Genomic DNA, 12,620 nt, shown 5'->3' on the forward strand with positions numbered 1-12,620 from the left:
AGGATTTTCAAAGTAAAATACCTCCATTTATTCCTGACACCACCTGCACTGCTAAAGTACGTCTTTGCAAATGGATCAACTGTAAAAAGGGTCACAATTTACTAAAACCTTGTTGCTATCCATGACACAGTGGCCGTTTTTCCTAATTTACGTGCAAATAATTTACTTTATACGGGAGAAGCGTTTATTTTGAAAATCTTCCATTTTATTTCTACGTGATTGTAGAAGTTGTTTAAAAAAAAAAAAAAAAAAACTTTATTTTTTGAAATAAATCAATTAATTAAGAATTTTTAAATGACCTGATCAGTATAGTCTCATTGCATGAACACAGTTAGAAAATGACCTGTGAACTTTCTCAGTTTTTGACCTGTGATCTATATGCATGTCGTGAAAATGCATGTCAGAAAATGTGATTGTGAGACTTCACAGAGAAGGAAAAAACAAGGATAGAGGAGGATCAATGACCAACTTAAAATCTGTCGAAACGCAGTTGCAGCAATAGTCAGGAGAACAAACTATAGTACCACTAATCAGGACCAAAGTGGTCGTCTTCTTAAAAGTATGCACTTCTACTTGTGCAATCCAGCTGTGACAGACAGGCGAGCAAGTTAAAACAGCTGTCAGTGGTGAGAAACCCTTTCACCTCATTCAGGGTAAATAGAATCAAGCCCTCCCCTTTTCCTGACTTTTTCCCCCTCCCACTATGTTTACTTTCGGTCTGTCGCTGCGTTTACACTCTTCAGCAGGGACTTTGTTTTTCTTGCTACCACGGTGGTAAGATAACTTAACACGACTCTTGATAAGATTTACTATAAGGAAAGTGCAAAGCTCATGTTTGTGTGAGATCCGTTCGTGCAGCGACAGTATAATGTCGAGTCAGGAGTAACAGATTTGAGGCGGTGTTTTGTGTTTGATCCACGTTTTGTGCAGATATTTCCACTTTTAAATCTACGTTACGTCCCACTTGTTTAAAGTTTTAAACTAGTTTAAACCTTTTCTCAGTCAGTTTACTGCCGACTGCATTTTTCTAGACTCAACCAATTTTTAAATATACTCTTCAAAACTGGTGCACATTTTATCTTTTTTCCCAACACCAGTCCTGTGCTGAGAGGTCATGTAGAGCAAAGGTTAATTTCTAACACATGAACAAGTCTTAGCCAGAACGGTCTGGGAGAGCAGAGTGTGTGCTTTACATTTGAACCTGTTTAAGGTATGATCTTCAACTTTACTCCTACATTCACTGAATAGACTAATGGTTTTATGTGCTTCAGTGTTTGATCTTTGCTGATTTATTTTTACAGGACAAACAGAAACACCATAATGTTGAGAGCAGGTCTGAGTGTGACAACTCTAAGGCAGCTAATGGAAATGAAGACAATCCTTAATGTACACGGGAAACTGGCAAGTTTACAGCATGCTGCGGGTACAAATATTGTTTATTCTGTATTGTGTTAAACTGAGAAAGGAAATCACTATTAACCTCAGATCAAATGTTCGCTGTAGCCACTTTTACATCATGTAGTTTGTGGTATTTGTGTAATAGTTAAATTTAGGATTAATATTTAAACTATAATGCTTGTCTGTAAATGTACGACTGGAGTTACTCCTGACTGGCTCAAATTCTGCAAAGATACCATTACAGCACGTCATCTCTCTTCATGGACAGATCTCCATGTCTCAGTGTGTTTTTTATTTTATCAATTGACATGGATATTTATTTGATATAAAAAACAAACAACTTATCTCATTTAACATTATTTATTCTACAATGTAATATTTTACTTGATCCAACACTGGTTCAGAAAATCATAGTCCGCGTGTGTGTGTGTGTGTGTGTGTGTGTGTGTGTGTGTGTGTGTGTGTGTGTGTGCAGCTGCATTCCTTCTATCTGACCTGGTTTGACCTCCCTGAGTTCAGTCCTTCAAGGCCTGGGACAAATGCTTGAATCCTTCTTTCCCCTTCTTCAGATCAGCACAGCTCATACATTAATACACATTAAATGGTGTTTGTGTCAATGCTAAGCTGTGAGTGCTTTTACAAAATTGTATATTTCAACAATACTTGAAGCAAAACCTGATACATTTTAAATACACCATCCTATGTGGTTATCAGGGGAGTCTCTTTGGTACTGTTCATATACTTTTTTTCTTTATCTTTAGGTGCACTTCGGTGGAGGAGCAACGTCAGACCAGCCCCTGTATTGACCGCTGCTCCTGCTCGGGCCCTTATAGATGACAAAATCAGCATTAAAGGGCGCTTCCTGCCCCCACACTGTCCTGTCACAGTGTGCGCACAAATGCACAGTGAAGAGGGTGACTTGTGGCAGGCATTTGGCCATTACAATACAAATGAAAGTGGCATCGTGGATTGTGAGTAAGACGTTTCATTGCACTGCATATTCGCTGGTGGTTTGACTGTAGTATTTCTGTAAATTATAGTATGTGATGAAATTCATGCAGATGAGTAAGTACAACTGGCTCTATTAAATGCTGAATTAAAGGTGAGGTAAAAACTTTAATGTATTACAAATGTTAGCTAAATTGTTCTTTCTCCTACCTTTAATTATATGGAACATTTTATTTTTTTATTCTGCAGAATGTATGAAATTACAAAATAAAAGATGTTAACTCTACATAAAAACAAACTTCTGAAATCAACATATCCAAAGGTCACTGTCAGTAATTGTTGATCAAAGTTACAAGTTGATCTTCATTGTATTTAGTGAGAAGAAATCTTGTAGCAATCATGTTAACCAGACTGTTATGAAGCCTGTGTTTCATTTTATTTCTTCTCACTCTGTCTCTTTGTCCCCTCATTAGTGACCAGCGATCATTCAGTCGGGGGTTCTTATTCTGGCTGTGAGCCGATGGGACTCTTCTGGTCATTGCATCCAGCTCCTGGAAGTAGAGAAGGTTTAAGGCAGGTGACAAAAAACAGCTAAGAGCACTACACAATAAAGTCTGTAAAATCAAACCTTGTCTCCACATTCACATGAAAAAACCCTGACTACACACCGTAAATCCTGGTACTCATGGAGTGTGGCAGTTGCTCAACACAGTGCTTCTACATTTCTGACTGTTCCGCCCTGAAACCTTGCTGCTGCTACAACCACAGGGTGCTCATCGTATAAATCTCTCTGTCAATGGCAGCATCCTGATTGAAGTGTTGCTCTTTTTCTACAGGCTGAGGAAGAAAGATGTGGAGTCTCAGTACACAACACACATCTCCTTACTGGAGGGCCACGTTTCACCCAACGGGGAGCAGATCACGGAGCTGGCAGCTGTGACGACTGAACGCTGGTACATGGCTCCAGGAGTGAGGAGAACAGAGATTCGTCAAAATGGAATCGTAGGGACTTTATTCATGCCTCCTGGTGAGTGTTTGAAGTATTTGTGTAGTGATTTTAAGATTGTTAAAGCAGTGGTGGATAATAATGGTTTTAATTGAGCATCACCTACTGTACTGATTTTCCTGCAGGTCCAGGCCCGTTTCCAGCCATTCTGGATATGTGGGGAATGGGAGGAGGACTGATGGAGTACCGTGCTGCCCTGTTAGCATCCAGGGGCTATGCAAGCCTTGCTCTTGCCTATTTCGGGCACCCAGATTTACCTCCCCCTCTAGATACAATCAACATTGGTGATTCATATTTTAGGGTAGGAGAAGTTACAGGCTTTGCTTTTTCCTGTGTTACTCTTCTTTCTGCAAAATGTACATGTGTCACTTCAGAACACTTCGCATTATGTTGTCATTCCCTAAAAATGTTTGAACAGGCAGCATTACACCTACTTCAAGATCATCCTCAGATTGTTGCAGACAGAATTGGGATCATTGGTCTCTCCTTTGGAGCCTACCTGACTCTTCGCCTTGCCACTCAGCCTGGCGTTAAGGTATGTAACAAGCCTCAGTGTCTGTCTTCAGGTTTTAAATGCATAGTCTGATCATTATCTCAGAAAACATTTGCTATGTCAAGCTAAAATTTCCCAAATATCTGTATAAATACTGATATTTTATGTTATAAAACATTGAGGAATTGATTACAGAGAAACTGATCTAAAAATGTGATGATTTTTACACTAAGAGTCTAGTAAAAGAACAATAATTATTCATGAAGCAACTGACTTGTTTCCCTCCACAGCCATCCTGTTTGATTTGTATCAATGGCCCAATGGGAAGTATGACCCTCCTGCCAGATCTCGACAGCAGGCCTGGCACATTTGATAGGTAAATGACTGGTGGTTAAATATATTGCTTATGGGACATTATCATTGTGGTGTTACCTCTTAAATCCATTTGAACTAATCAGTTTCTGTGTCACTTTTGATAAGCAGATACTAAAGTCTTACGATAAACATTCAAGCCTTCGTTTAACTGTTATTTAATGAGATATTTTACCTTCTGGTATAACCAGGCAGAAAATAATAGCATTTCTCTGCTATTCTGCCTTTAAAGTTTCAATAGGTATTGGGAATATGACGAACAAGGCCATGCCAGTTTCAAGAACCTCTCCCTTCCTGAAAACCTTCCCCCTGAGAGCAAAGTGAAGGTGAGAAGGCAGATTCTTTCTCCCAACCACCAACACACAAACACAAAGACACACATATTGTACCATAATCAAAACTGAAATGATTCCACAGCAAAAACCTAAAACATCAGGAAAGGTAATGGAATAGGAGATAACAAAATACAGAACTTACAATGCGTTGTTTTAATTGATTAAAAAAGAAAAACAGGAAATATTTGTCAGCAGCACTTTAAGGTAATAGAGCATGATAAATGATTTTTTTTTAAAAAGACATAAAACAGCAGGAGTGCATCATTGTTCCATAGAGTGTTCATACGTTTCTATATGAAAATACAACTGGTGGAACTTTTCATTAGGATCAGCGCTTCACATCTCTCCACGTTACCATATCACACTGCTGCTTAGAGAAGAATAAATCCTTGAAGAGATAAGTGTGGCAGTGCTTCAGTGCACATTTCAGTCGTCCACCTTTGCTCTTCCTGCAGCAATTCAGTTTTTCATTGTAATCGATGCTGCCAATTTGCATTATTGTGAAGTCTTGATTTTAAGCAGCTTTTGCAGTAACATTAATTACGGCCAATTCATGCTTTTCACATCTGCAAAGGTACGTGTGGCCTAAATTTTGTCATCCACCAAAGTTTGCTGACCTATTATAGTATAAACAGAGCGGAAAGCATGAATTGGCCTTAGCGGTCTGAACACTGCGTTTGCATGTAGAGATGTTTACTACAACAAGATAAAGCTGAATTAAACCGTTGTCATTGTGCTTAATTGGCTCATCAAACTGTGGCACTGGCTAAAGATTGCTTGTCACAAAATAAATCACACTCGCTGAGCTTATTTTTGCAGATGTGATGTAGTCATGTTGTCCATCAAAGTCACTAACCTGCCGCTCTTTGAATCCTTTAAACAAGTCAGCTTGTCTGTCAGCGAGATGCTTTGCCGAGTAGAACATGTCAGCTCCTCCAGTCTTTGTAGGTTCTATAAGGCTTCTTTTAAAACAATGGCATTCATCAAGTACTGATGAAATGGAGAACAGAATCATTTTTGATGGCAGATTAATTTAAGACCTTTCCAGTGTCTGTATACCATGCCACACTACCCACATGTATATAACTTATCCCACGAACATGTCTTGTAACATTTGTACAAACTCTCCTAAACATTGATCTCTTGTGTTTTTGCAGGTAGAAACCATTGATTGTCCACTGATGTACTTAGTTGGTGAAGATGACTTGAGCGCTTCAAGCAAAGAGAACGCAGACGTGGTAGACAGTTTCATTTCTATATATTTTTTTGTGAATTAATTGAGAAATACTAATTAAATACTCAGTGTTTTGTTGTACTGTCGCTTTAGAACTTTTTTCGAAAACACATTCCCCCTAGCTATAAATTAACCAGATTTCCCATCTCACAGACTTGTTGTACAATAGTTGGTTGTTTTTACAATGGTTATTTATTGATTATCAGATTGAGGAGAAGCTGACGGCTGCAGGTAAAGCCCATCTGTTCACCCGTTTGTCATACCCCGATGCTGGCCACCTGATAGAGCCGCCTTACGCACCGAATGCAAGAGAAGTCATGTGGCGCGTCAAGCCAAGTAAAGGTAAGCTTAATCCCAGAACTGCATTTTTAGTTTTAACACTAGTCTATACTTGATATAGCATTTTAACTAAGAATTCCTATGGTATGATATGGAGTATGTACTTTTTTGTTTGTCCTGCAGTGATAACTTTGTTTGGAGGTCACCCTGCACCGCACGCTGTTGCCCAGGAAGATTCCTGGAAGAAGATTCTGTATTTTTTAGAACGCAATCTGAGAGGATGAATCTCTGGTGAGATGCAAGCTCCAGATAGAAAATATCCCATGTTGTTGTAAAATGTTGTTGCTATTATTTTTCTTTCCAAAAGATGGCACTGGTCGGACTGGAACTGCTGGTTCACACATGCAGCTTTTGTGATGTCAGCTGGGTTTGGTTTCAAGTTCTTCACATCAGCAACGCTACATGTCCTTTTTGTATCAAATCAATGGTTTTTTCTGTAAATGTATTGAACCAATAAATGAGTGGATGCATAAAAAAAAATTTGGCTAAACAAAGACAAAACTGAGATAGATATATTTGGACCAAAAGAGGGGTGATTAGAAGTCAGCACACAACTCCAATCTATACAAATAAGATCCACAGAGCAGGCTAGAAATCTGGGTGTCATCATGGACTCAAACCTGAATTCTGAAAAACACATTAAGGCCATTACAAAGTCAGCCTGCTACCACTTAAAGAGTATATCAAGGATAAAAGGACTGATGTTTCAGCTGGACTTGGAAAAACTTGATTACTGTGACAGCATTTTTGCAGGTGTACCTAAAAAAATCAATCAGACACCTGCAACTGATTCAACAGGCCACTGCTCGACTCCTCACCAAGACCAAGAGTGGATCATATCGCTCCACTTCTGAGGTCTTTACACTGGATGCCTCCGACTGAAGTTATTTCACTAAACTAGTTCAAGAATCTTAACACTTTGTTATAATTTAGCTTTTAAACTTTATACACTTTTTAAAATTTTGCAATGACTTGTTTTAATGATTTTAAGTGGTGTCTTTTAATGGGTTTCTTCTGATGTTTTAATGTCTCTGTAAAGCACTTTGCTGTTAAAATGTGGTATGCAGGTAAACTTGCTTTGCCTTTATGTGCTGTCATCATTTATCATAAAAGTAAAACAAATGATTGGAGTTGGTCAGGATCACGTCATCTCATTCATAGACACCAATCACTGAGCCCCGCTTCAAAAATCCACACTCTCTGTTTCTGTGTTCCTGATATTTTTAATGCGTAATCTGTAAACATGTTAACTATTTTTTATGGTCGGATGGGATGAAGAGTTCGTGGCACGCCGAGGTGACCATGGCGATGAGGGCAATGAACTCTTTGAAGTCAATCTCCAGGTCTCCGTTCTGGTCGAGATCAGCAAATAGCTCATCCAGAGTGTCATTCTCTTGGATTTTCTGTTCAGTTAGAAAATTGAATGAAAGTCAGTCACATGCAGGAAATAGACAGTACCTTTACCGAGACTGCAAATCTGTAGCAACACTAGTGACTCCATGAGGCTGAAATGCTCACTACAAACCAGGAAAGTGATGAAAGATGGAGAAATGCTGCTGACTTTATCCTCGTAGTTTCATCGCAACAACTGGACTTGCTTGAGTTCCTTGAAGACATTTCACTTCTCATCCAAGAGGCTTCATCAGTTATGACGGAGTAGTTGGGAGTTGCAGATACTTTTATCCTTAAGGAGCCATTAACACTTCAGTTTGGGTTTCAGTTGGGGGTTTGTTGCTCCTCCCTCTCGTTATGTGAGTCCTTATTACTCCCCCTGCCACAATGGGGTTCGTTAAGGTCTTTTGTGGCTGGAATGATGGGGGTTAATGGCTCCTTAAGGATATAAGTATCTGGAACTCCCTACTAGTCAGTCAGAACTGATGAAGCCTCTTGGATGAGAGGTGAAACGCCCTCAAGAAACTCAAGCAAGTCCAGTTGATACGATTAAACTACGAGATTAACCATGACCTGGATGACTGAGAATCTTCACAGACATGTTGAGTTTATCTTTTTTACGTTTGACAAATAGAGTCTCAGCTGTTGCTGAGGCAACATTCAACATGATGTTAGCATGAAGCAAAAAAATCAAAAAGGTATCTATAGCTTCAACCAAATTCAGTCATGCTGGTATGTTTGACAAACATGAAGTTAAAATTCATCATCAGGTGACCGCGAATCATTGTTTCAACTTTCGTGCCATTTTTCTGAACATTTTAATCCCACTGGTCCCTTCCAGTAGACACAAACACGGTTGATAAGAGTCCGTTATCAATAAGCTGTTTTCATGAGTTATTACAAGAATTATTCTGTGCTGCCATAAACATACCAACTTTTAGATGCACAACTTACCATGATGAAGTGATTCATCTCGTTGTTGATAAGATCTTTGAGCTCTGCTTTCTTCAGCTTGCGCTTGAGACCCGAGTATTTGTGGAAAACTCGAATGATAGTGGCCATGCCATTCTCCAGGTCTGACATAGGCTCCTTTGAGGCCTGCGAGAAACAGTTTGCAGTCATTTATTGTGCTCCCTCACACGGTTGTTGTCATGGAAATACTTTCTCTGTATGTTTTTTTTATTTATTAAACACACCACATGCATGCATTGGTAACTTATCATATTGTAGTATTGTTATTTAGAAAGCAAACAACATCAAATTTGCTTTTTATCTGGAGCATTTAGTCTTTCTTACCTCCATCTGTAGAAGCTCCTCTGCCTAGTAAGGATCCTTAGTGAAACTGAATCCTCGTGTAGCAGTGTGTTGTCCGCCTCGCCCATATTACTGTGGACTCCAAGCTGTATTGATCAGCCACTTAACGGCTGGTCATCTGCCGTACGCTACATAATGCACGACTAATGGATCAGTGGTCAGTCTCTGACCAAACACCATCCCCTCTTAAAATGACTGATTCATCCAGTGTGTGTGTGTGTGTGTGTCTGTCTGTCTGTCTGTCTGTCTGTGTGTAGGTCTAGACTATGTAGTGTACAGTTTCCTCTAAATGACAACTATTGTTATAGATAAGCTACAAGTGATGGGGGGAAATGGGTCAATAAGATTTGAGCTTTAGAAATAAAATGTTTGTTTTATTTTTAGATTCTGTAATGTTTTATTATGGAGTTCCATGTGCACACACCAATTTAAGCAACAAATGTGAATTTTGCCACAATTTTGTCTATAAAGCTCGCATAAAGGTTTCATGGAGCTCACCCTGTATGACTTCTGTAATGGCATTTAACACTGCATCTGTGGTCTTGGCGTGTCTCCTAACAGGAAGAGATATGAGGGATGGTCAGACCTGATCTCCAGCCTCACTTAGTACACCACAGCAGGAATGTGGTTATACTCTCGCGTCAACTAAAGCAGGATGTACTTTATAACATGAGCACAGCAGCCTTAGAATGTCAGATACACAGTACGTCTGTGAAACAGCAGAACACTCTCCACAGGGTGTTTGTTCGAATGAGTCAGTCTTTAGATATGATTACTGCGGTTTTATTATATTATTTATGTAGCGGAAATGTGGGGCAAGCATTTCCTGCCAGTAATTCACCACCCTTTTAGCTCCTGGAGGAAGAGATGGACGTACTCCACATCATTCATGTTACAGACGCATTTATTTTGGAAAGACAGCTGCTAACACACTGACTTCTCAAACACGTTTTAAAGGGAAGAATAAGAAAATCAAAAATAGTTGTTTCTAAAAAGAGGTCTGTATCATCTTAAAACTATTTAAGGTGCTGGTTGTAAAAAGTGATGTAATGCTCAGCTGTAACTTGTTTGACAATGTTTCTTTCTCTTTGGTTTAATACACAGTATTTCTTGCTGTAATGTGTCGTATCAGAAAGTAATGTGAAGAGAAGAATTCAGATGTTTTCAGGAGATAACAGACAGTGGTGTAGTTACAGTTGATTAAATATGAGAGGAGGAGAAGGATAGGAAACCTGTGGGAAAAGATTGCTTTCTATACTTTCCCTCTTCCTCCTGTTAGAGGTATAACTTTTGTCATTTTTTCTACAATTTAACATCACCACTTCTGCACATTCAGCCATTATCAATGCATTCTTCGTCTTATTACTATTATTATTGTCATCAATGATATTGATGTTACCTGACTGTTCCTCAGTTTTAAAAGCTTTTAAAAACACACCTGTACAGACAAGCATTTTCTCTAATGTTTATGCTTGGTTATTGGTCTTCGAAAGGTTGCAATGTTTTTATTGTTTTTTGTTTATTTATTTTTAATCTTTTACTGCTTCACCTAGTGCTTTGTGTATTTTAATTCTTTGTGAAGCAACTTGTAACCCCTATTTTGAAAAGTGCTGTAGAAAATTAAGTTTGTTGTTGTTGTTGTTGTTGTTGTTGTTGTTTTGGAGGAGGAGGAGTTGCTCTAGGTGTGGTACATTGTGGGCCCATCAGATGGTTTGTAAGTAGAACAAAAGTGAAACAGATTGTAAAGCAAACATAGAATTATTATATGAGCTTTATTTCTATGTTCTAAGTGTTGCGTTGCAAATTGCAGTTTTATCAAAATATCTCAAATTATTAGTTACATGTTGACAAAGGTGATTAAACTGATGCGAACAAACAAATTACATACACAAGAGTATGTGTTTGGGGTTTTAGATTTTTCTCTGTTTCACTTTTGTCTTGTGCAATATTAGTTTAACTTCTTGAGGCTTCTTCAAATCAAACAACCGGCACAGGAACTTTTGTTCACAAGTTGAGTGTCCTGCTGTGGAGGGTTGCAAGCAAACACACTGTTTTAATAAATTATTACCATTTTAAAGCAAAACAGTGCAGTGCAGTGCATTTCTTAAAGTAGATTTTGTTTTCTTGCATAATAATCATCCTGGACTTAGACTGGTCTCACAGTTGTAGCAGATCAGACTTGTATCATCACCTTCATACACTTCACATTTGCTGAGAGCCAATGGCTGTGATTCAGGTGTGTGACAGCTCTGCCGAGTAGGCTGGTTTGGGCATATGCACTGTCATAAAACAATCTGTTACAAAACGGTGAAAATCAGGAAGCAAGGGTGGTTTAAAAAAATGTTTTAAAAAAAAGAGAGAGAAAAAAAGATTGAAGTACTGTAACATTAAAAAACAGTAAAAATGGTCACACATTGTTAAAGGACGAATTAATATTGGTTAAAAAAAATAATAATAAATACAGATTTTTGATGTAGACATTAACAGTTTTGGCCTCTTTTTTAAACATTAATGTGTAAGTTAATATTTTTTTCTGAGATTTTACTGGATATTATCTGTAATTTAACAAAACAGGAAAAATCCGTGAAATACTGTTAAAAAAGAATTAAATGTATTTATTATTTTCCAGTCTTTGATATGTATATTTTTTCTTTCAGATTACAGCAAATAGTTGTAAAATAATATTATTTTTGCTGTTTTCTGTGATTTCACTGGTCATGATGTGTAATTTAACAAACAGGGAAATTTTGAAAATTAAATACAAATTATTAAAATATATATATAGTTATAAACTGATCATTTAAAAAGTTCAGTTTCTACAGTGTGAATGTGTATTTTATGTTAAATCTGTTTTCACGTAACCCCCAGTCAACACCTTTCATCACACTATTACCATGGATCTACCATTACACCCCTGATGCCACTTAACCCAATTAACAGAACACAATTGACCCATTCCATGCACATTGTTGCTTGAGTTAATAAATCAGCCAACACTCTTGACTCTCAGTCTTGTGCATTTTTCTGTGTGCAGACAAGGGTCCACTCCAGGTGCTGTGGCCTGAAAGCAGACTTGGACATCCAAAGGTTAAAGTGCGTCGCCAGTCTCGTCCGCAGCGAAGGCTTAGAGAGCACTGCCATCCAGTGACGTTTAAAAGTTGACAACAGACAAGAGCTGCAACAAGAAATGTATTCAATCAGTTCTGCTTTATGCACCTTCTTTTTATGCTTTTACTTCTGATTATACCAGCACCTTCTATTTAAATGCTGTAGCTACACATATGTTTTCATACTACCGCACCTTCTATGTACATTTCACATTACTTCAAGCCGTTACATTTTCATAAATGTTCAGCAATGTGCAATATCCAGCATTACAACATCAATTGCACTACTGTTTTTATAGTGTTCTGATTACACCAAATAAGCTATTCTTACAACAGTAACAGTAAGATGTTGTTTTGAAGTGTTTGTGTTTGTGGGCTACCTACGTGTGAAATGCCATTTGAGTGTTTTCTGCTGCAAATCAATTTCCCCACGGGGACAAATAAACATCTATCATCATCTATCAGTATGCTATATGACTATTCTCGTACTTATTATTTACTGTATTTTTATATTTGCTGATTTCTTAGCGTTTTTTTTTGTTTGTTTGTTTTTTTTTTAATAATAAACTGTTGTCTGATTGTGTGAATGCACCAACAGGATTCGTGCTTAAATCTGTGGAATGCTATGCAGTGACAATAAATGAATTCTATCTAGCTTTCTAGTTGTCACCTATTACTTTAA

General features: G+C 38.0%; 2 protein-coding genes across 4 annotated transcripts; one reads left to right on the forward strand and one right to left on the reverse strand.

Annotated features, from left to right (window-relative positions):
- The first annotated feature begins 712 nt into the window (after positions 1-712).
- LOC103359352 (acyl-coenzyme A thioesterase 1-like) lies at positions 713-7,255 on the forward strand. 3 transcript variants are annotated; one of them, XM_008284661.1, is made up of 13 exons: positions 713-1,210; positions 1,302-1,423; positions 2,160-2,369; positions 2,820-2,919; positions 3,183-3,373; positions 3,478-3,653; positions 3,771-3,887; positions 4,136-4,221; positions 4,450-4,543; positions 5,710-5,790; positions 5,993-6,128; positions 6,249-6,356; positions 6,433-7,255. In XM_008284661.1, exons 2-12 carry the CDS (start codon positions 1,321-1,323, stop codon positions 6,347-6,349), a joined length of 1,395 nt encoding a protein of 464 aa, XP_008282883.1. In that variant the 5' UTR covers positions 713-1,210; positions 1,302-1,320; the 3' UTR covers positions 6,350-6,356; positions 6,433-7,255. The 3 variants fall into 3 exon arrangements, with proteins under 3 accessions (XP_008282883.1, XP_008282882.1, XP_008282884.1); XM_008284660.1 differs by having other exon boundaries at positions 714-1,210; positions 6,249-7,255; XM_008284662.1 differs by lacking the exon at positions 713-1,210 and having other exon boundaries at positions 1,319-1,401; positions 6,249-7,255.
- A 73-nt stretch (positions 7,256-7,328) lies between these two features.
- Positions 7,329-9,014, reverse strand: LOC103359353 (protein S100-B-like). Its single transcript, XM_008284663.1, has 3 exons — positions 8,814-9,014; positions 8,472-8,615; positions 7,329-7,528 (listed from the first exon to the last, which is right to left on the reverse strand). The coding sequence occupies exons 1-3, from the start codon at positions 8,817-8,819 to the stop codon at positions 7,376-7,378; spliced, it is 303 nt and encodes a 100-aa protein (XP_008282885.1). The 5' UTR covers positions 8,820-9,014; the 3' UTR covers positions 7,329-7,375.
- Between the last annotated feature and the right edge of the window lie 3,606 nt (positions 9,015-12,620).

The sequence above is a fragment of the Stegastes partitus genome, unplaced genomic scaffold (genome assembly GCF_000690725.1).
Source record: "Stegastes partitus isolate 25-593 unplaced genomic scaffold, Stegastes_partitus-1.0.2 Scaffold368, whole genome shotgun sequence".
Taxonomy (NCBI): domain Eukaryota; kingdom Metazoa; phylum Chordata; class Actinopteri; family Pomacentridae; genus Stegastes; species Stegastes partitus.